Source organism: Pygocentrus nattereri, chromosome 20 (genome assembly GCF_015220715.1).
Source record: "Pygocentrus nattereri isolate fPygNat1 chromosome 20, fPygNat1.pri, whole genome shotgun sequence".
Taxonomy (NCBI): Eukaryota; Metazoa; Chordata; class Actinopteri; order Characiformes; family Serrasalmidae; genus Pygocentrus; species Pygocentrus nattereri.
Window position 1 is genome coordinate 33,570,716 of NC_051230.1, and position 25,762 is coordinate 33,596,477.

The window sequence follows — 25,762 nt, forward strand, 5'->3', positions numbered from 1 at the left end:
CAGATGAACAGACAGACAGACAGACAGACAGACAGATACACAAAAACTCCAGCTCCATGCTGCTCTCCAGAGCACACGCCTGGAATTACACACACATACACAGATGAACAGACAGACAGACAGACAGACAGACAGACAGACAGATACACAAAAACTCCAGCTCCATGCTGCTCTCCAGAGCGTACGCCTGGAATTATACACACATACACAGATGAACAGACAGACAGACAGACAGACAGATACACAAAAACTCCAGCTCCATGCTGCTCTCCAGAGCACACGCCTGGAATTATACACACATACACAGATGACCAGACAGACAGAAAGACAGACAGACAGACAGACAGATACACAAAAACTCCAGCTCCATGCTGCTCTCCAGAGCGTACGCCTGGAATTACACAAACATACACAGATGAACAGACAGACAGACAGACAGACAGATACACAAAAACTCCAGCTCCATGCTGCTCTCCAGAGCACACGCCTGGAATTACACACACATACACAGATGAACAGACAGACAGACAGACAGACAGATACACAAAAACTCCAGCTCCATGCTGCTCTCCAGAGCACACGCCTGGAATTATACACACATACACAGATGACCAGACAGACAGAAAGACAGACAGACAGACAGACAGATACACAAAATCTCCAGCTCCATGCTGCTCTCCAGAGCACACGCCTGGAATTATACACACATACACAGATGAACAGACAGACAGACAGACAGACGGATACACAAAAACTCCAGCTCCATGCTGCTCTCCAGAGCACACGCCTGGAATTACACACACATACACAGATGAACAGACAGACAGACAGACAGACAGATACACAAAAACTCCAGCTCCATGCTGCTCTCCAGAGCACACGCCTGGAATTACACTCACATACACAGATGAACAGACAGACAGACAGACAGACAGACAGATATATTCAATTGGAATAATTCTACAATTGGAATTATTAGACACAGAGACGGAGGTCAGTGTCTCACCAGGCTGTGTCCGTTGATGACCAGTCCGAACTCTCCGTTCACGGTCTCATCCTGCACCACCTTGGGGTCATTACCCAGAATGCTCTCTGGGATGAAGAAGGCGTCCTCTCCTGCATTCGGACGCATCTTGGCTCGAGCGTTTCTGAGGAGAATAAAAAATGAAGAAAATGATCGTAAACAGAAACATAAACACAGTAAACAGCAGAAACAGAACCAGTGAACACGGAGTGTCAACACAGTAACAGAGTATAAAACTCATTAAAGTGATTAAATCATCCAGTGATAAAATGAACACTTCTGATCCCGGACGGTGGGACGCATATGTTTACATTACTTCTTCGTCATTTCATTCTCATTCAAAATAATACTTAAAACAATTACTTTTTACTTTCTACTTGACTCTAATTTTAGGTATGTCTGTTATTGCAGTTCAAAATATATCCAGTAGGTGGCAGTGATGTATTAATAGTGTAAACTACTGAAAGCCCAAATGAACTGAAATGCACAGCAACAGGTCTAACAGGTGGTACTCAGATAAGAATAAGACCACCCGTCATTTACTTTACAGTCAAAACAGCCAATAAGTTATTAAGCTTTATTCAGTGTTCAGCAACAGGAAAAAATTACAAACCATATTTAACAGAAAAGAAAACAGAAGTCAGAGGTTTGAGTGTTCAATGTGTCACTCTTTACCTTTATCACTGTCAGTTTCTCAAAGAAAAATGCAGACACACCTCCAGAGTTTAGTCTTAGAAGTTGGTTTGACTTTTTTCTGCTTCTCATTGCTAACAGGGGTATAAAATCAAGTACACAGCCATGCAACCTGGTAGTAGAGGGTTGTACTGATGAGCTCAGCAACCTCTGCCTCAAAACTCAGGTCATAAAGTTAGTTTGTGGAATTTCAGTCCTGCTAGAGATGCCCCAGACAACTGTAAGTGCTATTATTGTGAATTAAAGCACCTGGGAGTCAACAGGTCAACTCCATATTAATGCCCATGGTTTTGGAATAGAATGTTCAACAAGCTCAACATAGGTGTGATGGTCAGGTGTCCACATACTTTTGGCCACACAGTGAGTCTGTTCTTTTAGCTTCAGTGCAAAGCAGTACCTCGCTGAAGCAAGGGGTGTGTGGATGTTTGGCATGAAGTAGCATCTATTTATTTTTAACACCTACATTAGAATAGCTTTTGACATTTGTAGTTTAGGCTGCTATTTTTGTTGAAAATAGTCTGAAAACTGAATATTTCTCTAAAATAGAGAAATTAATACCAACATAACAAACTATCGCTCTAGTAGCTTAGTTATTAGAAAAGTTACAGACAACACAGCTCAGGTTTGTTACCTCAGCTCCCGACGGACATCCTCAGTCGAGTGAGCAGCAACAATAAAAACGTCTGTCATCTCCTCCCTCAGCAGATTACAGGAGTAGCCGATGTTCTCGGCCGTCTCTGAAAAACCAATGAGAGAGTTTATATCACAATACCTACATTTAGAGTCGGTTATTCATTCAGCCTAATGAGAAACTGTAGAACGGACTCGGTTTATATCACAATACCTACATTTAGAGTCGGTTATTCATTCAGCCTAATGAGAAACTGTAGAACGGACTCGGTTTATATCACAATACCTACATTTAGAGTCGGTTATTCATTCAGTCTAATGAGAAACTGTAGAACGGACTCGGTTTATATCACAATACCTACATTTAGAGTCAGTTATTCATTCAGTCTAATGAGAAACTGTAGAACAGACTCGGTTTATATCACAATACCTACATTTAGAGTCGGGTATTCATTCAGCCTAACGAGAAACTGTAGAACAGACTAGGTTTATATCACAATACCTACATTTAGAGTCGGTTATTCATTCAGTCTAATGAGAAACTGTAGAACGGACTCGGTTTATATCACAATACCTACATTTAGAGCCGGTTATTCATTCAGCCTAATGAGAAACTGTAGAACGGACTCGGTTTATATCACAATACCTACATTTAGAGCCGGTTATTCATTCAGCCTAATGAGAAACTGTAGAACGGACTCGGTTTATATCACAATACCTACATTTAGAGCCGGTTATTCATTCAGTCTAATGAGAAACTGTAGAACAGGCTCGGTTTATATCACAATACCTACATTTAGAGTCGGTTATTCATTCAGTCTAATGAGAAACTGTAGAACGGACTCGGTTTATATCACAATACCTACATTTAGAGCCGGTTATTCATTCAGTCTAATGAGAAACTGTAGAACAGACTCGGTTTATATCACAATACCTACATTTAGAGTCGGTTATTCATTCAGTCTAATGAGAAACTGTAGAACTGACTCGGTTTATATCACAATACCTACATTTAGAGTCGGTTATTCATTCAGCCTAATGAGAAACTGTAGAACTGACTCGGTTTATATCACAATACCTACATTTAGAGTCGGTTATTCATTCAGCCTAATGAGAAACTGTAGAACTGACTCGGTTTATATCACAATACCTACATTTAGAGTCGGTTATTCATTCAGTCTAATGAGAAACTGTAGAACGGACTCGGTTTATATCACAATACCTACATTTAGAGTCGGTTATTCATTCAGTCTAATGAGAAACTGTAGAACGGACTCGGTTTATATCACAATACCTACATTTAGAGCCGGTTATTCATTCAGCCTAATGAGAAACTGTAGAACAGACTCGGTTTATATCACAATACCTACATTTAGAGTCGGTTATTCATTCAGTCTAATGAGAAACTGTAGAACAGACTCGGTTTATATCACAATACCTACATTTAGAGTCGGTTATTCATTCAGCCTAATGAGAAACTGTAGAACGGACTCGGTTTATATCACAATACCTACATTTAGAGTCGGTTATTCATTCAGTCTAATGAGAAACTGTAGAACAGACTCGGTTTATATCACAATACCTACATTTAGAGTCGGTTATTCATTCAGTCTAACGAGAAACTGTAGAACGGACTCGGTTTATATCACAATACCTACATTTAGAGCCGGTTATTCATTCAGCCTATTGAGAAACTGTAGAACAGACTCGGTTTATATCACAATACCTACATTTAGAGTCGGTTATTCATTCAGCCTAATGAGAAACTGTAGAACAGACTCGGTTTATATCACAATACCTACATTTAGAGTCAGTTATTCATTCAGTCTAATGAGAAACTGTAGAACAGACTCGGTTTATATCACAATACCTACATTTAGAGTCGGTTGTTCATTCAGTCTAATGAGAAACTGTAGAACGGACTCGGTTTATATCACAATACCTACATTTAGAGTCGGTTATTCATTCAGCCTAACGAGAAACTGTAGAACAGACTCGGTTTATATCACAATACCTACATTTAGAGTCGGTTATTCATTCAGCCTAATGAGAAACTGTAGAACGGACTCGGTTTATATCACAATACCTACATTTAGAGCCGGTTATTCATTCAGCCTAATGAGAAACTGTAGAACAGACTCGGTTTATATCACAATACCTACATTTAGAGCCGGTTATTCATTCAGCCTAATGAGAAACTGTAGAACGGACTCGGTTTATATCACAATACCTACATTTAGAGTCGGTTATTCATTCAGTCTAATGAGAAACTGTAGAACTGACTCGGTTTATATCACAATACCTACATTTAGAGCCGGTTATTCATTCAGTCTAATGAGAAACTGTAGAACGGACTCGGTTTATATCACAATACCTACATTTAGAGTCGGTTATTCATTCAGCCTAATGAGAAACTGTAGAACGGACTCGGTTTATATCACAATACCTACATTTAGAGTCGGTTATTCATTCAGTCTAATGAGAAACTGTAGAACGGACTCGGTTTATATCACAATACCTACATTTAGAGTCGGTTATTCATTCAGTCTAATGAGAAACTGTAGAACAGACTCGGTTTATATCACAATACCTACATTTAGAGTCGGTTATTCATTCAGCCTAACGAGAAACTGTAGAACAGACTCGGTTTATATCACAATACCTACATTTAGAGTCGGGTATTCATTCAGCCTAATGAGAAACTGTAGAACGGACTCGGTTTATATCACAATACCTACATTTAGAGCCGGTTATTTATTTATTAATGTAGTTATATAGTATATTAATGGTTTCTGAGTAAATGAATGATCAACTTCAGCATTTTGAATCTACGTGTCAAAGCAGGTGTATCAATGCTAGAAAAAGGAATGGAAGAGTTTCAGAAAAGGCAGATTAGTATCAGCTGTGTGGTTGACGTACCTTGCTTATCTCCTGTCAGCACCCAGATCTTGATATCCGCTTTTGCCAGCTGCTCGATGGTCTGGGACACGCCGTCCTGCAGCTTATCCTCCACAGCTGAAGCTCCGATTAACTAAACATGAACAGACATTACAGGGTATCCTCTATAGCTGTAGCCCAGATTAACACTAGCAAATATTACATAACTAACTGCAACATTTTCTCACAGGTTAGTTCATGCTTAACAAATGTAAAATCGAACAGATACTCTTAATTTGACTGAACATTTTAATGAAACCCACATTTTGGTTCTAGCTTTAATCTGTGTTAATGTATGCATGTGTACCAGCAGGTCCTTCTCAATCTCTTCATAAAGCTCATTGAGTTTGTCCTCTCGTCCCTCCAGTGCAGTGCTGGCCTCATGGTGGCGCTGCAGCCATTCTGAGAAATAATCTTCATCCAGATCCTTATAGGCTAGAACCAGAGTCCGCAATCCTTCACCAGCAAACTCCTGCACACAAACAGCGACAGGTGAGCTACAGCCTGTAACTACACACCTACATAGAGGTCCTACAGGGTAGGTGTTTCCAGTAAAGTGGCCAGTGAGTGCACTGTGAGTATAGATTACAGATAGAGCTCCCTCTGGTGGTCACTCACGTTAAGGTGCTCTGTGGTGACCTCCATCAGTTTACTGCAGGACTCATGCAGCCTCTGATAGATGATGGTATCTGCTCCTTTACAGTACAGAGACAGAGTTCCTTCAGGAGAACGCACTGAGAGAGAGAGAGGAACAGAGATTATACTACACGTCAACAAACACAATCACATGTCAATTCCCAAAACACAGAACAAAACATCAGTGAACACACACTCATACACACCTTCAGGCTAACCTGTGATGAAAGTGTTTAAACTAATATTGTGGTGAAAAATGAGAAGTCTGAACGTTTCGTGTGTGAAGTTTGCTTCTTTAGTTTAGCTCTAGAGCTGCGAGGCTAACGTAACCAACAAGTACTAGAAACCTACACCAATGCCTGCAGCTGTGTTCAGCTGTGCTCATGTATTCCAGTCCACGCTTGCAGATATCAGTGTCTTACAGTGTCAGTAAACACGTCCGTCAGAGATGGTGAACAGCTCCAGTCTGAGACCAGTGTGTGATGATGTGTGCTAAGCTTCCATTACCTAAGACTAAAGACTCAAAGCTGACCCGACGGATTTACATTTGGGTGAAAGAAGTAAAAATACGATGTAAATGTGTCATTTTGCTGAATTTGGGCTGTAGGTTTAATCCAAAAGAAGGAAGCCCATCCATACCAATGACAGACATTCTCTTTCGTACGTTGTTGAAGTCGAGGATGGCCAGCAGCTCGTAGCTGCGCTGGACGCCCATCTCTACAATAGTCAGACTCTCCGGAGTCCGGGAGCGGAAAACAAAACCAAAGTTACGCGCCGCCGTCACCAGAGCGCCCTCATCTGGAGACTGAGCCTGATACACCAGATCTGCAGAGAGAGAGAGAGAGAGATTTACATCTATCTTCAGCTAAATATTTAAACCTCCTTCTCCCAGGAGACTGGGGCTGGTTACCCAAACAAACAAATCCACTGAAAACACAGATTTATCCGCTTTCCCAACTCACAGTATCTTCATTTCAACTCAGGAGAAACAGCAATGCTTTTACAGTAAGAGACCCTTATAATTTTACTATTAAATGTAAGTTTACTTTATTTCACTGAACATTAACTCAAACGATCTATTACTACTACTACTAATAATAATAATAATTTGCTAATTAACATTGAATAAAATGTGCTTGATAACTTGAGTTGGCTTTACAGACGGTGTGTGTGTGACAGAGGTCACAGAGTTAACACAAACACTGACCGTTGTTTTTTTCCTCGGCCATGACCGTGTGGCAGAGTGCCAGCAGTCTGAAGAAGTTGTGAACTTCCTCCGTCTCCAGCTTCACAGCCTCCAGCAGACTGCTGTCGTAGAACTGGAACTTAGAGTCGGCCAGAGGGTTGAAGGAGAAATCCACCGGAAACATGTCCTACAAACACACACACACACACACACACACATACAAAACATTTTATATGAACACACACGTTACAGCAGTAGTACTAAACTCTGAAAACAAAAATCATCCGCATAACAAGCGGCCAACCACGTTTGTGGATGAGACCTCTCAGAGATTGATCGTGTAAGCATATAAATTGCAAACATAAGAGGCCCTAGAATGGAGCCCTGAGGAACGCCAAACTTATACGTTGTACATTCACAACACTGTACTGTGCCAAAGGACCACCGACTTTACCAGCTCTTCATCTTCACACCATCTCCTTACCTCTGAAATCTCCAATCTCTGTCCTGAGTAGTGGTCAATCACGTCTCCTGAACAACAGAACAGAAACAATGTATTTACTCCAGTCAGAACGTTTCGTTTCAAATACATTTCTCTGAAAATCGGAAGGGGCTGTGTGTGGATCCACATTTCCTACGTACCGTAGCTTTTCCCGTTGATGGAGCACTTGTTGAAGGTCATGATGTTCTGTGTGAGCGTGCCGGTTTTATCAGAGAAGATGTAACGGATCTGCCCCAGCTCCTCGTTCAGAGTGGTGGTCCGAGCTTCAGCTGGAGTGTCGCTGCGGTTATAATACATCAGCCTGTCCCAATTAATGTAGTAGCTGTTTCCTAACCGGATCACCTCCATACTGAAACCCACACACAACCAGAGAGTGGACGTCACATAAACAGTCAGTGGCTCAGCTCCTTCGCGATTGTAGCCTCTCGCTCCCATCCTTTGTTCTTGGTGTTAGAAGTTTGTGCTGTTAATAATTTATAGATCTATAGATATATAAATCTATTTAAAATAAAAATGAAACTTTCAGATCACAGATATTTACAAAAATCTATTTAAACCCCAGGCATTCATAAAGATCGTAATAAACCACCTTTATATATAATCATCATTTATCAGGTTCTTTCTATTATAAAGTGTCTGTCCCAAATCCAAAATTTTACGCTTTGAAAAAATAGTAAAAATAATTTTTCTCAACGCTGTTCTCAAAGAAGAACTTTTTGTTTTAAAGCGAAGTTCAAAGACTTAGATTTATCAGTTTAATTTTAAAATAAAAATGAATGTCTCCTGTTTTCCTGTCACGACCGAAACAGAAAGAGTTTTTGTCTGTAGGCGGAGCCTCGTTTTTAGCCACGCCCCTGCATTTTAGAGCAAGAAGTGAGACTGTAACCCTCACGGCCACATGCAGAGCCGTTAGGTCAAGCTGTTCTGAAGTAAATGTGTCCCAAATCTGAAAACCAGTGCGGAACATTTCAAACTGTCACCACCGAAACACAGATTGTGTTTTAATGAAAAATTACTACTGAAACAGCTGCTAAAGTTTGGGTAGAGTTATGAATGTTTTATAATTAACATAATTATGATAGAAAATAAACATAATTAACTCCGGATGGTAGTCCTTCCAGACTTTGAACTAATTTGGTAGAATCACACCTTTACAATTTCACAGAAAAGTGAAACAAGTCAATAAAAACAAGCCACAAAATGAAAACGACACAAAGGCAACAAGCCAAAGTCGTTATACACTCATTTACACCACCTGACATAGAGCGATATGGGCACCACAGTGTTGAGGATGATGATGTAGGACCAGAACATGAGGAAGGCTGAAAGTGCCGGCCCCCTGCTCTCCTCCCTCGGGACGAAGCCCGTGACCTTGGACCCTTCGTAGTACTCCCAGATGCCATGGCCCACAGCCAGGATAATACACATCAACACCAAAAAGCCAAAGATCTGCAGAAGAGAGAAAACAAGACCAAGACTCACTGACAGTTTACATTTACACACGGACAAGAATACACACAGCCATTTGGGAAATCTAGTGTTTTAATAATAATAATAATAATAATAATAATAATAATAATAATAATAATAATAGTAATAAGTAAGGTAGCATGTCTTCTTTGTCAGTTTATAATAACATATTAATTACTAATCAGGTTTATTTTAAAGAAAACAATGTCATTATAAATATACTAAATATATATAAGCACATATTATATATATATATCCACACTGTATACAGTATATAGCTTTTTACTACTATTATCAGTTATTAGCACAAACACCTGTATGATTTCATAACAAGCCTCATACATAACAGCATCGCAAACTAACAAAGCGAATATGCTAATTTATTCATATTTCTATGCTTATTTCAACTGGTTTTCCGCTGTTCACATATCTGAACTGCGCTGGATCTCTGGAACTCACGAAGAGCACGAGGACGTTCATCAGGCGGTCGATGCTGGTCCTCTTAAAACTCGTTTTCCCACAATTCTGCATCAGCTTGGTGTCGGGGCCTGAGAGGAAGAACATTCAATGAGCTGAAATGTGATTAGTGTCCTGCGGCTGCTGCCGTCGTGACGGACAATCAAATTACTGTGCTCTTCCTCAGGCTCCGCCTTACTTTCCCCAGCCCACCAATCAATGCTTAGCAACCACTGCTATCCACCTCAAGCCTTCAGCCTCATCAGTGTTTGACTTTGAAGCTGCAGTTGATGTTAAAAGACGTGTGGCCGTTTAGAAGTGAGATTTAGTCGTGTGGAGTGTGTCGGGTTATGTGGATCCAGTATTCCGGTTGGTTGCTATTGTTCTGAATCCGGGAGGAAGCGTTGGAAGGGAACAGGCTACAGCCTGATGTAGTGACACTGCGGGATGCTACCGTGTTTGGAAATTGTATCTCCCGTGTTGTCCCGCCCACTTTTTTCCACAGGCCTACAATACATGTACCTCTGTCTACGTCACCAGACCCCAGGCCACTGTGTCTGTGATTATAGAGCAGACTGGAGATATCTGACCTGCGAACAGCACCATGCCGAAGCACCACTCAGTGTTTCGGAGGGTGCAGCCCCTCAGCAGGACGCTCTGATTATCCAGAGGATACTTCTGCTCCTTCCACACCAGAGTGCCCGTAAACCTGTCCAGACGGTTGTTAGGAGCTTCACAGCAGACCTCGCCTACAGAGAGAGAGAGAGAGAGAGAGAGAGAGAATCTATGACATAATACCGAGGAACCCAACATCTTCTGAAAACCACTTCATCTGTTGTGGTAAAGGTCACTGTAAAGGTGCTCATGCTCTTCAGACTGCGATCGCGCTCTCCAAAGCCACGTTCCACACACCATACACATTTAAAACAGGGGTTTTCCATCACTACAGCGGAGTAATGCTGTGGACGTTCCGTCCAGGGCAGGTTCTAACTCTCACAGCGCCTCACGCCGAAGCCAGCTAACGTTCTAAAGCACGGTGGCTAAACTCGAAGAGCCATGTGGTAGAGCTGGTATCACCGCGCGTAGCAGAGAGAACAAGCGCCTGTGGTCATCCTGCCCGTTAGCTGTGCTTTAGCCTGTTCGCTATCTGTTAGACACCAACCTATTAAAAAGCCAAAACCACCAGGAACCAACAGAAACATTTAGTGTGTTCTAAGGGTTTTCAGCAGGTTGACCAGCAGACCAGCCCACCCACAACCAAAACACAGCATATGCAGGTGCTCCGTCATGCAGGGACCTGCTGCTCTTTCTGTTACGGTGCTGTGAGATTAACAGCACTGTGGGTTTTACTCAGTCGGCATGTCATTCAAATTTGAGCTGCTGTTAAGCGGCCAGAGAATATCGGGAACAGCGGGAAATTCCAGCTCCGCATTTAACCCATCTGTGAAGTGAAACACCACATACACACTAGTGAATACACACACACTAGGGGGCAGTGGGCAGCCCAATCCGCAGCGCCCGGGGAGCAGTTGGGGGTTAGGTGTCTTGCTCAAGGACACCTCAGTCATGGACTGTCAGCTCTGGGGATCAAACCGGCCACCTTCCAGTCACAAGGCCAGATCCCTGACCTCCAGCCCTCAACTTATCTGCCTTGAGATTTCATCACAATGTTTCTCACATCCACTTCTCTCTCTCTCTCTCTGTCTCTCTCTCTCTCACCTTTGAAAGCAGCCAGGGCCTCGATGCTTCCCCCCATCTCTCCTGTGACAGTCAGAGCCTGCTTCACCTTCAGATTAGTCTCCCTGAGAACATTCAGTCAAACACACAGCTTTACTTTATTCTTTTCTTTTATTACAGCTGTCTGAATGTTCAAACTCTCTCACTCACTCACTCTCTCACTCACTCTTTCACTCTCTCACTCACTCTCTCACTCACTTTTTCACTCTCTCACTAACTCTTTTACTCTCTCACTCACTTTTTCACTCTCTCACTCACTCTCTCACTCACTCTCTCACTAACTCTTTTACTAACTCACTCACTCTCTCACTAACTCTTTTACTAACTCACTCACTCTCTCACTAACTCTTTCACTCTCTCACTCACTCTCTCACTAACTCTCTCACTAACTCTTTTACTCTCTCACTCACTTTTTCACTCTCTCACTAACTCTCTCACTAACTCTCTCACTAACTCTTTTACTCTCTCACTCACTTTTTCACTCTCTCACTCACTCTCTCACTAACTCTTTTACTAACTCACTCACTCTCTCACTAACTCTTTCACTCTCTCACTCACTCTCTCACTAACTCTCTCACTAACTCTTTTACTCTCTCACTCACTCTTTCACTCTCTCACTCACTCTCTCACTCACTTTTTCACTCTCTCACTAACTCTTTCACTCTCTCACTCACTCTCTCACTTTTTCACTCTCTCACTCACTCTCTCACTAACTCTTTTACTCTCTCACTCACTTTTTCACTCTCTCACTCACTCTCTCACTAACTCTTTTACTAACTCACTCACTCTCTCACTAACTCTTTTACTAACTCACTCACTCTCTCACTAACTCTTTCACTCTCTCACTCACTCTCTCACTCACTCTTTTACTAACTCACTCACTCTCTTTTTAACTCTTTCACTCTCTCACTCACTCTCTCACTCACTCTCTCACTAACTCTTTTACTAACTCACTCACTCTCTCACTAACTCTTTCACTCTCTCACTCACTCTCTCACTCACTCTTTTACTAACTCACTCACTCTCTTTTTAACTCTTTCACTCTCTCACTCACTCTCTCACTCACTCTCTCACTAACTCTTTTACTAACTCACTCACTCTCTCACTAACTCTTTCACTCTCTCACTCACTCTCTCACTCACCCATCCAGCTCAGCCGTCTCGATGTAAACCAGATTTAGAGGCTCACTGCTCGATAAGAGCAACAAATCTGCCTAAAAGAGAGAGGGGGGGGGGCAGAGAGAGAGAGAGAGAGAGAGAGAGGGAGAGAGGGAGGGAGGCAGAGAGAGAGAGAGAGAGAGAGAGAGGGAGGCAGAGAGAGAGAGAGAGAGAGAGGGAGGCAGAGAGAGAGAGAGAGAGAGGGAGGGAGGGAGGCAGAGAGAGAGAGAGAGAGGGAGGCAGAGAGAGAGAGAGAGAGAGAGAGAGAGAGAGAGAGGGAGGGAGGGAGGCAGAGAGAGAGAGAGAGAGAGAGAGAGAGGGAGGCAGAGAGAGAGAGAGAGAGAGAGGGAGGGAGGCAGAGAGAGAGAGGGAGGGAGGCAGAGAGAGAGAGAGAGAGAGAGAGAGAGAGGGAGGGAGGCAGAGAGAGAGAGGGGGAGAGAGAGAGAGGGAGAGAGAGAGGGGGAGAGAGAGAGAGGGAGAGGGAGGCAGAGAGAGAGAGGGAGGGAGGGAGCCAGAGAGAGAGAGAGAGAGAGATTCCGTATTAATGTATTCTCATGTCCTGTTTTGTGATTCAGCACATTTCACTGAAAATGAAAATCACTGATACCCCAGCGATCAGCACGTTCAGGTTCCTGCATCATGTTCTCCACACACAGGGACTGCAGTACAGCAGCAGAGCGACTAACAGTAGCAGCCACCTGGAAAACTGAACTGCCTCGTGGCTCCAGGCTAATTGGTGGGGTATGAGCCACTGAGTGTTTGATACCGCAGCCTCGCGGCTCCAGGCTAATTGGTGGGGTATGAGCCACTGAGTGTTTGATACCGCAGCCTCGCGGCTCCAGGCTAATTGGTGGGGTATGAGCCACTGAGTGTTTGATACCGCAGCCTCGCGGCTCCAGGCTAATTGGTGGGGTATGAGCCACTGAGTGTTTGCTGCCGCAGCCTCGTGGCTCCAGGCTAATTGGTGGGGTATGAGCCACTGAGTGTTTGATACCGCAGCCTCGCGGCTCCAGGCTAATTGGTGGGGTATGAGCCACTGAGTGTTTGCTGCCGCAGCCTCGTGGCTCCAGGCTAATTGGTGGGGTATGAGCCACTGAGTGTTTGCTACCGCAGCCTCGCGGCTCCAGGCTAATTGGTGGGGTATGAGCGGCTCCAGGCTAATTGGTGGGGTATGAGCCACTGAGTGTTTGATACCGCAGCCTCGCGGCTCCAGGCTAATTGGTGGGGTATGAGCCACTGAGTGTTTGCTGCCGCAGCCTCGTGGCTCCAGGCTAATTGGTGGGGTATGAGCCACTGAGTGTTTGCTGCCGCAGCCTCGTGGCTCCAGGCTAATTGGTGGGGTATGAGCCACTGAGTGTTTGCTGCCGCAGCCTCGCGGCTCCAGGCTAATTGGTGGGGTATGAGCGGCTCCAGGCTAATTGGTGGGGTATGAGCCACTGAGTGTTTGATACCGCAGCCTCGCGGCTCCAGGCTAATTGGTGGGGTATGAGCCACTGAGTGTTTGCTACCGCAGCCTCGCGGCTCCAGGCTAATTGGTGGGGTATGAGCGGCTCCAGGCTAATTGGTGGGGTATGAGCCACTGAGTGTTTGCTGCCGCAGCCTCGCGGCTCCAGGCTAATTGGTGGGGTATGAGCCACTGAGTGTTTGCTGCCGCAGCCTCGCGGCTCCAGGCTAATTGGTGGGGTATGAGCCACTGAGTGTTTGCTGCCGCAGCCTCGCGGCTCCAGGCTAATTGGTGGGGTATGAGCCACTGAGTGTTTGCTGCCGCAGCCTCGCGGCTCCAGGCTAATTGGTGGGGTATGAGCCACTGAGTGTTTGCTGCCGCAGCCTCACGGCTCCAGGCTAATTGGTGGGGTATGAGCCACTGAGTGTTTGCTGCCGCAGCCTCACGGCTCCAGGCTAATTGGTGGGGTATGAGCCACTGAGTGTTTGCTGCCGCAGCCTCACGGCTCCAGGCTAATTGGTGGGGTATGAGCCACTGAGTGTTTGCTGCCGCAGCCTCGCGGCTCCAGGCTAATTGGTGGGGTATGAGCGGCTCCAGGCTAATTGGTGGGGTATGAGCCACTGAGTGTTTGATACCGCAGCCTCACGGCTCCAGGCTAATTGGTGGGGTATGAGCCACTGAGTGTTTGCTACCGCAGCCTCGCGGCTCCAGGCTAATTGGTGGGGTATGAGCGGCTCCAGGCTAATTGGTGGGGTATGAGCCACTGAGTGTTTGATACCGCAGCCTCGCGGCTCCAGGCTAATTGGTGGGGTATGAGCCACTGAGTGTTTGCTGCCGCAGCCTCGTGGCTCCAGGCTAATTGGTGGGGTATGAGCCACTGAGTGTTTGATACCGCAGCCTCGCGGCTCCAGGCTAATTGGTGGGGTATGAGCCACTGAGTGTTTGCTACCGCAGCCTCGCGGCTCCAGGCTAATTGGTGGGGTATGAGCGGCTCCAGGCTAATTGGTGGGGTATGAGCCACTGAGTGTTTGCTGCCGCAGCCTCGCGGCTCCAGGCTAATTGGTGGGGTATGAGCCACTGAGTGTTTGCTGCCGCAGCCTCGCGGCTCCAGGCTAATTGGTGGGGTATGAGCCACTGAGTGTTTGCTGCCGCAGCCTCGCGGCTCCAGGCTAATTGGTGGGGTATGAGCCACTGAGTGTTTGCTGCCGCAGCCTCACGGCTCCAGGCTAATTGGTGGGGTATGAGCCACTGAGTGTTTGCTGCCGCAGCCTCACGGCTCCAGGCTAATTGGTGGGGTATGAGCCACTGAGTGTTTGCTACCGCAGCCTCGCGGCTCCAGGCTAATTGGTGGGGTATGAGCGGCTCCAGGCTAATTGGTGGGGTATGAGCCACTGAGTGTTTGATACCGCAGCCTCACGGCTCCAGGCTAATTGGTGGGGAATGAGCCACTGAGTGTTTGCTACCGCAGCCTCGCGGCTCCAGGCTAATTGGTGGGGTATGAGCGGCTCCAGGCTAATTGGTGGGGTATGAGCCACTGAGTGTTTGCTGCCGCAGCCTCACGGCTCCAGGCTAATTGGTGGGGTATGAGCCACTGAGTGTTTGCTGCCGCAGCCTCGCGGCTCCAGGCTAATTGGTGGGGTATGAGCCACTGAGTGTTTGCTGCCGCAGCCTCACGGCTCCAGGCTAATTGGTGGGGTATGAGCCACTGAGTGTTTGCTGCCGCAGCCTCACGGCTCCAGGCTAATTGGTGGGGTATGAGCCACTGAGTGTTTGCTGCCGCAGCCTCACGGCTCCAGGCTAATTGGTGGGGTATGAGCCACTGAGTGTTTGCTACCGCAGCCTCGCGGCTCCAGGCTAATTGGTGGGGTATGAGCGGCTCCAGGCTAATTGGTGGGGTATGAGCCACTGAGTGTTTGATACCGCAGCCTCGCGGCTCCAGGCTAATTGGTGGGGTATGAGCCACTGAGTGTTTGATACCGCAGCCTCGCGGCTCCAGGCTAATTGGTGGGGTATGAGCCACTGAGTGTTTGATACTGCAGCCTCGCGGCTCCAGGCTAATTGGTGGGGTATGAGCCACTGAGTGTTTGAGACCGCAGCCTCGCGGCTCCAGGCTAATTGGTGGGGTATGAGCCACTGAGTGTTTGCTGCCGCAGCCTCGCGGCTCCAGGCTAATTGGTGGGGTATGAGCCACTGAGTGTTTGCTGCCGCAGCCTCGCGGCTCCAGGCTAATTGGTGGGGTATGAGCCACTGAGTGTTTGCTGCCGCAGCCTCGCGGCTCCAGGCTAATTGGTGGGGTATGAGCGGCTCCAGGCTAATTGGTGGGGTATGAGCCACTGAGTGTTTGCTACCGCAGCCTCGCGGCTCCAGGCTAATTGGTGGGGTATGAGCGGCTCCAGGCTAATTGGTGGGGTATGAGCGGCTCCAGGCTAATTGGTGGGGTATGAGCGGCTCCAGGCTAATTGGTGGGGTATGAGCCACTGAGTGTTTGCTACCGCAGCCTCGCGGCTCCAGGCTGGGCAGATATAAACTCACTGTGACAAACTGGTTGTTCTCCAGTCTGATGATGTCACCGACCTGAACATTCATCCACTTCTCACTTCTGAGCCTGAGAGATGGCGTGAGATAAAGAGGAAGAGAACGAGAGATGGAGATATATATAGGTCGAAAGAGAGAGAGAGAGAGAGAGACAGAGAGAGAGGGAGAGAGACAGAGAGAGAGACAGAGAGAGAGAGAGACAGAGAGAGAGAGAGGGAGAGAAGGAGAGAGAGAGAGAGAGGGAGAGAGAGAGAGAGAGAGAGAGAGAGAGAGAGAGAGGAGAGAGACAGAGAGAGAGAGAGAGAGAGAGAGGGAGAGAGAGAGAGAGAGAGAGAGAGGGAGAGAGGGAGGTGAGTTTCTCATGAATGTATTTTTGATGTATTGAAGTATAAACGCAGTCTTGTTACCGCAACAAGAACCACTGAGGTTTTTTTTACTTGTGTCAACAAACATTTGCTGTTTTGGTTCACAGCCACATCCACAGGCTACAAGAACAGCTCAAAGTAACAGAAACGATTTTTTTTCTAATAAAAAATCTGCATTGTCCCTCATCTCAGTGCTGATGGTAGTGAGAGTTACAATGGTGATGATAGTGATTTTAATCATGTGCTGCTTGTGATTATAATAATAATGGCAATTATGGTGATGATGGTGATGTTGATGACATGATGGCAATGATTGTGATGGTTATTATGGCGATTATGGTGATGATCATAGTGACAATAGTGATTGTGATTACCATGATGACTGTAGTGATGATGGTAATTACAGTAACAGTGTAATGACAGTGATGATGGGAATTGCGGAAGTAGTTATTAAAGTGATAACTATAGTGATGCAATTGTGATATTGGTCATGATGATTACGTGATAGTGATTATGGTGATCATTTGATGTGAGATGATGATGGTGATAGCGTTACTGATAGTGATGATACGTGATGACAGTCATTTAGATAATAATGGTGATAATAATGACTATTGATATAATGATATATAATATTGATTATGGTAATAATAGTGATAACAGTGATGGTTGTGAGGATAACTGTAGCAATTATAGTGATGATGGTGAATGTAGTACAAATGCTGATGACATTGATGGTGGTAATGATGGCAACAGTGATTATAGTGATGATTATTATAGTGATTATAGCGATGATGGCGATGACTGCAATAGTGACAACGGTGATAAAATTAAAGACCATGGTCATGATGGTTATGTGATCATGATTATGGTGACCATAATCACCATCACATAATGGTATGATGAGAGTTCATAATATTGATGGTGGTGATATCGACGGTGGTAGTGATAGTGATGATGTTTATGTGATGGTGATGGTGACAGTGATGGTGATGATAATGATGGCGTTGAAATGAATGACCGTCGTAGCAGTGGTGATAAAGGTGATTATGGTGATTATAATGATTATAGTGATAATGGTGATTACGGTAACAATAGTGACGACAGTGATTGTGACAATGATGGTGAGCGTGATTCAAGAGGTGATGCACATAGTGCATATAGTGATTATGGTGTATATAGTGATACAACCGTGATTATTATAGTGATAGTGATGTAATGCTGATGAATGGGATAGTAGTGAAGATGAGAGATAATGACATTGATAGTGGGGGTAGTGACCATGGTAATGAAAGTGATGATGGTAGTGAGAGTAATGGTCACTATGGTGACTGTACTGACAATAGTGATGATAATGAGACTCGTGATGGAGATGAGAGTTGGATTGTGATAATGTGGGTGATGATGTCGCTGATAACAAAAATGAGGATATTAATCACAACAGCGCTGATGGTGGGAAAAACTCACTCTCCATTGATGAGCACTTGGGCCTTGCGGTTGTTGACTTTCCGGTCACTCTTGTGCCGATGCTGCAAGGAATGAGTCAAAGTTGAGAGCATAAACGTTCAGCAGGAGACCAGCAGAGGTTCATACAAGCTTGAGAAAACCTGCAGTTCAGTGAAAAACTTTAACTTAGGCTTCAAGAAGCCTCGGCCAGGGCACTTCAGTCCATGTTTATAGACAACAGTGTGTCGCTGCAGAGTAAGGAACCACATAATTAAGCCTATTAGAGATCCAGAACAACTGCACACAGTTTGAGCCAAGTGTGTCATTTATTTAGCCGTGCAGTTTGCACCACGCTAATTGGTGGGGCACAAGCTTCCATTACTTCGTATAAGCCTTGTTTAGTCGTGCATGAGGCCGAGACGAGAGTAGGAAGTAACACCGTTAGGCCTCAGACGCACAGCTGCCTTCTATTCTCTACAGCGCTGATTGTGCTCAGTAAAGGGGACTAAAGCGGGGCCGTGTCACGTCCGTGAAACACAGAACACGGCTATTTTAATTCTCTTCCTGTCTCTCAGTACAGCCACAGTACCCAGGTGAGGGAGGGGGAGAAAATGTGCTCCCTCACTCACAGGAAATGACCTACGTTCTGGGTAAATATGGTGGTTTCAGTGTGATCCACAAATGTGTTTATATACGGAGGCGTGGGCGTACGTGTGTGTGTAGCACTGTGTGAGTGTGTGTCACTCTTTGTCGCTCTGGGTGTTTGTGTTTGTACTCACTATATCATCAATAGCATCTTTGACCGCGGTGACCGTCAGCACAAGGGCCAGAGGAACGACTGTAGTGAACCAGGACAGGGAGGAGATCACAGGAATCACCTACAGCACATTCATTAAACAGACAATATAATACACAACATACAGTCTAACATACAGCACAACACACACAAACACACACTATTCCACCCAACCCAACGAGAACCTGCAGACCAGACTCAGCTCGTATCACTGCTGACTGTGCTCACGTGCTTTCCGTAAAAGGGAATTACACCAGATGAGGTTTCATGTTTCACAACTTCCCGCAGGATAAACAACAAGTAGCGTGTCTCACATGGCAAAGGAAACCTAGTTTTCTCCTTGTTTACTACGGCCCCCCTTAAAGAGAACCATGTGTCCAGGAGGTGAAAATGACAGGACACTAAATAAATATCAGCACCATCAGCTGCCTGAGCGGTGTATGATCAGCAGCTTGAAGTCACAGGATCCTGAGGTTGAAACCCCCTCAGCGCCGGTTAGCTGATACAGAGACACCCGCAAAAAAAGTTCCGTGCGAGAACTTCCTGTTCTGAGAACCTCTGGCAGAGACCTTCCTATTTCACCACACGGCTTCACTCCACATCACCCTGAGATCTCACACACACACACCTGTCACCCCGCACACACATTTACACCTGCCCGGCCACTTTATCGCAAACCCTTTTCTTGCTGATCTGCAGTTAGAGCCTGTAGCTCATCTGCAGATACAGTTTGTTCTACATCCACTGCCATTCAGTCAGTGCAAGCACAAGGTAGGTGTTTCTAATAAAGTGGCCAGTTAGTGCAAGCACAAAGCAGGTGTTTCTAATAAAGTGGCCAGTCAGTGCAAGCACAAAGCAGGTGTTTCTAATAAAGTGGCCAGTCAGTGCAAGCACAAAGCAGGTGTTTCTAATAAAGTGGCCAGTCAGTGCAAGCACAAAGCAGGTGTTTCTAATAAAGTGGCCAGTCAGTGCAAGCACAAAGCAGGTGTTTCTAATAAAGTGGCCAGTCAGTGCAAGCACAAAGCAGGTGTTTCTAATAAAGTGGCCAGTCAGTGCAAGCACAAAGCAGGTGTTTCTAATAAAGTGGCCAGTCAGTGCAAGCACAAAGCAGGTGTTTCTAATAAAGTGGCCAGTCAGTGCAAGCACAAAGCAGGTGTTTCTAATAAAGTGGCCAGTCAGTGCAAGCACAAAGCAGGTGTTTCTAATAAAGTGGCCAGTCAGTGCAAGCACAAAGCAGGTGTTTCTAATAAAGTGGCCAGTCAGTGCAAGCACAAAGCAGGTGTTTCTAATAAAGTGGCCAGTCAGTGCAAGCACAAAGCAGGTGTTTCTAATAAAGTGGCCAGTCAGTGCAAGCACAAAGCAGGTGTTTCTAATAAAGTGGCCAGTCAGTGCAAGCACAAAGCAGGTGTTTCTAATAGTGGCCAGTGAGTGGCAGTGCAGTAAAAGTCACCCACCTGCAGAACGAGCAGGCAGAGGAAGTAGGCGTTGGCGATCCTCTGGAACTGTTCGAACAGGTTGAGGGGCAGGAAGGTCAGCAGGTTGTATTTGGAGGTTTTGATGGCGTTCGTCTGCGCGGAGGAGAAACAGACAGGTGGTGGAACATGATATCATCGTCATATCATTTTGCCCCGCCCACTGGTGTACAGTGACGTAGTCAAAGTTCAGGAGATGTTGGAGAGACGGGGCTAAAGTCAGACTTTTATATGAAATGATAAATGACGTTTAATATGATGAGAGTTATGAACTAACGAGGTGAAAAGGTCAGGTTTGAATCTGTGGCTCTCTGAGTGATTTACATTAAGACTGCCGCACTTTCTGATCATGTTTCAGAGCCATTATGTTCAGTAAGGAGTAATAGGACTGGAGTGATCTGTGGAGGAACCGTGTGGAGAGACACAAAGACGACATTTCATCACTCGCTCATGAGGGGAAGTGGGCCGGTTGCTATGGGAACTGAAACAGGAAACACTGTTAAACTTATTGTTAACTTATTGTTAAACAGGCGGTTAATGGTACTGTGCCTGTACCACTGATATATGTAAATGAGCTCCTTTCTGATTGGCTGTGCCTCACCCAAAAAAGCAGGCCGGTGTGAGTGGGCGGGGCTACACTGCTCTGAACTGAATATACAGGGCTGTGTAAATAAGTGTAAATAAGTGAACACAGTGACGCACTACTGCACATTTAATACACAATTACTGTTTGTTCACTGAATTTAACTTACTGGGGGTAAAATGAAGTCACATTTTTGCATTTTATCTTTTATTTTTCCCAATATGTTAAACGGCTTTTCGACCTTAAATGGTGCAGCAGTTGCGCTCATTCAAGGTGGAATGGGATTCGATCAAGAAGCTGGTGAATGAGAAGCTGGAATGAGGCATTTTAAAGGAACTGCTCTACTTTAGAGGAAAAGTTTCCTGCTGGAGATGTGAGAAAAGCAGCTGTAGCTGAGCCGCAGCTCAAAGCAGAGCGTTTTCATTCTGTTCGATTTTTTAGTCGATACTAGCACATCAGCACCTGCTGAGACACGTTTACAGCCAAGAAGGAAAAACGGACATAAAATGTTGTGGCTCAAAAGTGGTTTGATTTCTGTTGAAAGGACAAAGTGCCTCTTCCTAATGTTTGAGTTGCGCCCCCTGCTCTATCCTGCCTGCATGGAGTCGGGAGTGAGGTGAATGGTAGGTGTTGAAACTGTAACATTGTTTACGTATAACTTGCTTGAAAATCCATTTTTTCTGTGATTCTGGCCTCTTTCATTTAGAATGAGCCCCCCTGCAGCCGGACGGCCCACAGGCCCATTTTGGTCTGGAGATAAGAGCTACACTTTCAATTCCACACCGAGAGCACTGTGCTGTCCTGCCCACGCTGGAGTCAGGGGAAGGTCAGCCAGAGCGGATCCACCGTCACAGCTGTAAATCACTGATAAACGTGCACACCGGAGGCCCTGGAGAACTCTTAACCCTTTCAGACAGAAACCATTACAAAAACATCCCGATTTCACTGCTCAGTGCACCGGTAAACATACAAAGGCATGGATACCACTTTAAACTCCAAGCTACTGACCTGCCCACTGGACACCATGTGTTACAGAAACGAAACAGGAGCAGGTCTGACCTTCAGGGCGTGTCTGAACATCCCTGTTCCACTCTCACTCTCTATTTATAGTCACATGCAAAGGGGACAATCTTGATTCATTCCATTTATTTGATTAACACATTGATTTTATATATATATATGTTATGTCGTCGGAACAAAACCTCATATCTCCAGAACGAGAACTTTACAGTTAAGGAAAAAAACATGCTTTACTTTACTGAGTCATTTTAGATTCATGAAATTTACACACAATGTAAAGAGCAACAGGCACTTTCAGATGATGTCAACAACTGAAAAATGGAGATACGAGGTTTAGTTCCAACAGCAGCGATATATATATATATATATAATATATACAGTAAAAGCTAATGGCATTTTTGCTCTCTCCTGTAAAGTTACCATTTTGAGATACATGTTTGTTTTTTAACTATATATATATATATATATATATTGCTGCTGTCAGAACAAAACCTCGTATCTCCATTTTTCAGTTTTTGACATACTTTGAAAATACCTGTTTACATTGCGTGTAAATTTCATGGTAAATGGACCAAAAGAAATGGCCTATATATATATAGTATTTTTACAGTGTGTATATTACATATATTACTTATTTTAACAGTAGTTGAAACTGCCAGCTACTCTTTATATTGTGTCCAAACATTTCCCACAAACTCCCATTGAAAGTTAAGACTGTTACTTCGTTCTGTAAAGTCAGCGTTTTGGACCAGGAGACCCAAACACATCCTGGCTGACTGACCATAATCAAGGATTGTGGGGGGGCATTTTCTTTTGAACTGTCACTTTAACTGGGGTTGTGTTTGATAATGCGAGTTTAAGGACAGTGTGGACATCCAGTGCGTCCGTCCATCACACTCACCGCATATCTGAAGGAGAGGTTGTACTCTCTGTCGTTCGCTCGGATCCTCCTCTCCGTCTCTGAGGAGCCACACAGAACGGAAAGAGGTTAAACCAGACAAACATAAAGCAGTGCGCTTAAGACCCCCCACACCTTAATCTGGGGCAAGACTGAAGGAGAGAGACTGTGTGTATGTGTGTGTGTGTGTGTGTGTGTTTGTGTGGTTTGAGCTGCACCGTTGCTGGTGTGTAAACCACAGTGTGTCAGGTTGAAGCTGATCTCAACCTCAGGCCAAACGTGTGAAAACTACACGGACTTTGTGACAACAAAACCATTTTATAGACGTAACAGACAGTATTATGTCTTCTAACCCTTTAAAGGAGAATTCCACCATTTTTTCCCGAAAATGCCGCTTCATTAAATGGTTGAGATGTGAGCAGAGTCATTCAGAGAGCTGTTCACAGTGGTGGTGATAGGAACCAGACGTCCACCTCTAAAAGCTCCCTCCCATTTAATGGTTCTAAATGCTGCCTATGACATTGTTTTATGATAGTTTTGGGATTTATGCCTAAATATTTTCCGGTCTAAGCCATATTTTTGGTACGTTTATGGTGGAGGGGCACAAGCAGGGTGTTCCGAGGCACGGAAAACTCATTATTTCAGATTTTCCACCGTTTTACCATCAGCAACGTTCCATATAAACTCTTAAGACTCGTGTAGTTTCACTGGTGCTTCTGGTTGGTAAATCAAACAGCTGTATTTGTGTTGTAGTCATGGCGACCCCTGATACCCATCACCACCTCTGTAACGATTCGGACCCCTCTCTGTTCTGAAAGGGTCCGGCCCAGGTCCGGTTTAGATGTGTGTGTTTGTGGAAGTGAGTGAGTTACCTTCCTCTTTCTTCTTCACGCAGTCAAGGCCAAAGAACGACATCGCTGCAGCTTCTCTGATCCTCTATCTGACCATCATTCACCTGAGGACACACACACACACACACACACACACACACACACCGGCACATATTAACAACATCTCAGTGATCCTGAAGGTGTGCGACTTGATCACGAACCAGTCAGAGCTGAGAAACAAAGTGATCCTAAATGACCGTTCAAGTGGATCAGGACTGTGTGGGCATTTCAGACCATGTGGTGATTGACAGCGGCGTAGCCATGGCAACGTTAACTACCGCACAGCAGCCAACATGTGGTCAGTTTTCTCAGGTTTTTCCTGGCCCCTCTGTCTATTATACCACCAATCACCAATCCCCTTTAATGTACGGGTGGAATGTGAGTTTGTGGCCGTTCAGTCATGAAATTTTACATCACAGTTTTGAAACACCGTCATGTAAATGTCACGTGACCTTTAGAGTTGGTGGATAGAGGTGGGCTTTGTTAGCTGTAATAAAGCTGGACTGAAGTGACCACTGCTGAGCCCGTCCATCACAGGCAGGACAAAGAGGAGCTTTATTAGGACCCTGTCAAGTCAAACAGAGATTCCCCGCTTTTTTTCTCAGCGTCCGCCCTTTCCTTCAGGCCAGAGCTCCAGCATGACTTCACTCCGCCACTTATTTATAGAAACCACATGTGTGTGTTCAGGAATGTGTGTTTTAGGAGGTACAGCATGGCAAGAACACACACACACACACACACACACACTCACACACACACACACACACTCACTCTCAGGGCTCTGGAAAAGTGTTTCCATTACCCCCAGACGAGAGCGGCGACCTCTCTCTGTCTCAGAATAAACAGAGTGAGTCTGAATGTCAGCCTCCATCACTGTTTTACTGCACCCTCTACCAAACCCTCCGCTTCCCACAGATCTCACACGCCTATGGTTAAACACAAAACCTGCCCAACGCCGCGCGTCACCATCCTCACGCTCCCTCACTCTTTCCATCTGATGGAGCGCTCACAGTGTCTCAGAGCACCACGACGTTATTATCCCAAATGGAAACAATACACGGCCACGCGTTTTGACCTAAAAGCACCAGGACACATTGCCGTGTCACCCAGATATATTTACACACAAAAATGTATTAAATCCATCTGAAAATGTGTAAAAATCTCCAAAATCCCGTCTAATGCGCTTCACTGTCTGATACCTTTATGTACCTTTAACAGGACAGAAGCGAGTGATGCAGGTATTGATACTCTGTGAACTGCAGTTTGATCTGATATCTTGTTTATGTGAAACACATCGTGTGTGAGAGCCTACAATAGTACATTTGATCAATAAATGCATTTTGAATTGAATTATATATATATATACGTGTGTGTGTGTGTGTGTGTGTGTGTGTGTGTGTGTGTGTTTACCTGGTCAGAGTCCAGATTTAAACACTATAGAGGGCTTTTAATCTATTTTATTTAATTCATGCTAATTACAGACTAATGACTAATAATTACAGACCATTAAAAGCTTAATGTTTTGAGAGAGAGAGAGAGAGAGAGTGTGTGTGTGAGAGATAGAGAGAGAGAGAGAGAGAGAGAGAGAGAGAGAGAGAGAGAGAGAGAGAGAGAGAGAGAGAGAGTGTGAGATAGAGACAGAGAGAGAGAGAGAGAGAGGGTGTGTGAGAGACAGAGAGATAGAGAGAGTGTGAGAGACAGAGAGATAGAGAGAGAGAGTGAGAGAGAGAGAGAGAGAGAGAGAGAGAGAGTGTGAGAGATAGAGAGAGAGATAGAGAGAGAGAGAGAGAGAGAGTGAGATAGAGTGTGAGAGATAGAGAGAGAGATAGAGAGAGAGAGAGAGAGAGAGAGAGAGAGAGAGTGAGATAGAGTGTGAGAGATAGAG

The 25,762-nt window shown here is 45.0% G+C and overlaps 1 protein-coding gene across 5 annotated transcripts in view; it reads right to left on the reverse strand.

Moving 5' to 3' along the window:
* The window catches only part of atp8b5a (ATPase phospholipid transporting 8B5a), a 58,012-nt gene that overhangs the window by 9,997 nt on the left and 22,253 nt on the right, over positions 1-25,762 (reverse strand). For all 5 annotated transcript variants that reach the window (XR_005129231.1, XM_037531823.1, XM_037531822.1 and 2 more), the window contains 20 exons: positions 23,860-23,942; positions 22,991-23,049; positions 20,469-20,582; positions 18,998-19,096; positions 18,240-18,301; positions 16,405-16,477; positions 12,414-12,484; positions 11,254-11,336; positions 10,125-10,283; positions 9,538-9,626; positions 8,864-9,057; positions 7,749-7,957; positions 7,591-7,637; positions 7,128-7,293; positions 6,560-6,745; positions 5,903-6,018; positions 5,592-5,756; positions 5,267-5,378; positions 2,349-2,454; positions 1,007-1,148 (listed from right to left, as the gene is read on the reverse strand). Coding sequence is in view for 4 of the 5 variants with exons in the window: in XM_037531823.1 (XP_037387720.1) it covers positions 1,007-1,148; positions 2,349-2,454; positions 5,267-5,378; positions 5,592-5,756; positions 5,903-6,018; positions 6,560-6,745; positions 7,128-7,293; positions 7,591-7,637; positions 7,749-7,957; positions 8,864-9,057; positions 9,538-9,626; positions 10,125-10,283; positions 11,254-11,336; positions 12,414-12,484; positions 16,405-16,477; positions 18,240-18,301; positions 18,998-19,096; positions 20,469-20,582; positions 22,991-23,049; positions 23,860-23,902 (2,295 nt within the window). In the remaining variant the exon portion in view is untranslated. The remainder of the gene's footprint in view (positions 1-1,006; positions 1,149-2,348; positions 2,455-5,266; positions 5,379-5,591; positions 5,757-5,902; positions 6,019-6,559; positions 6,746-7,127; positions 7,294-7,590; positions 7,638-7,748; positions 7,958-8,863; positions 9,058-9,537; positions 9,627-10,124; positions 10,284-11,253; positions 11,337-12,413; positions 12,485-16,404; positions 16,478-18,239; positions 18,302-18,997; positions 19,097-20,468; positions 20,583-22,990; positions 23,050-23,859; positions 23,943-25,762) is intronic.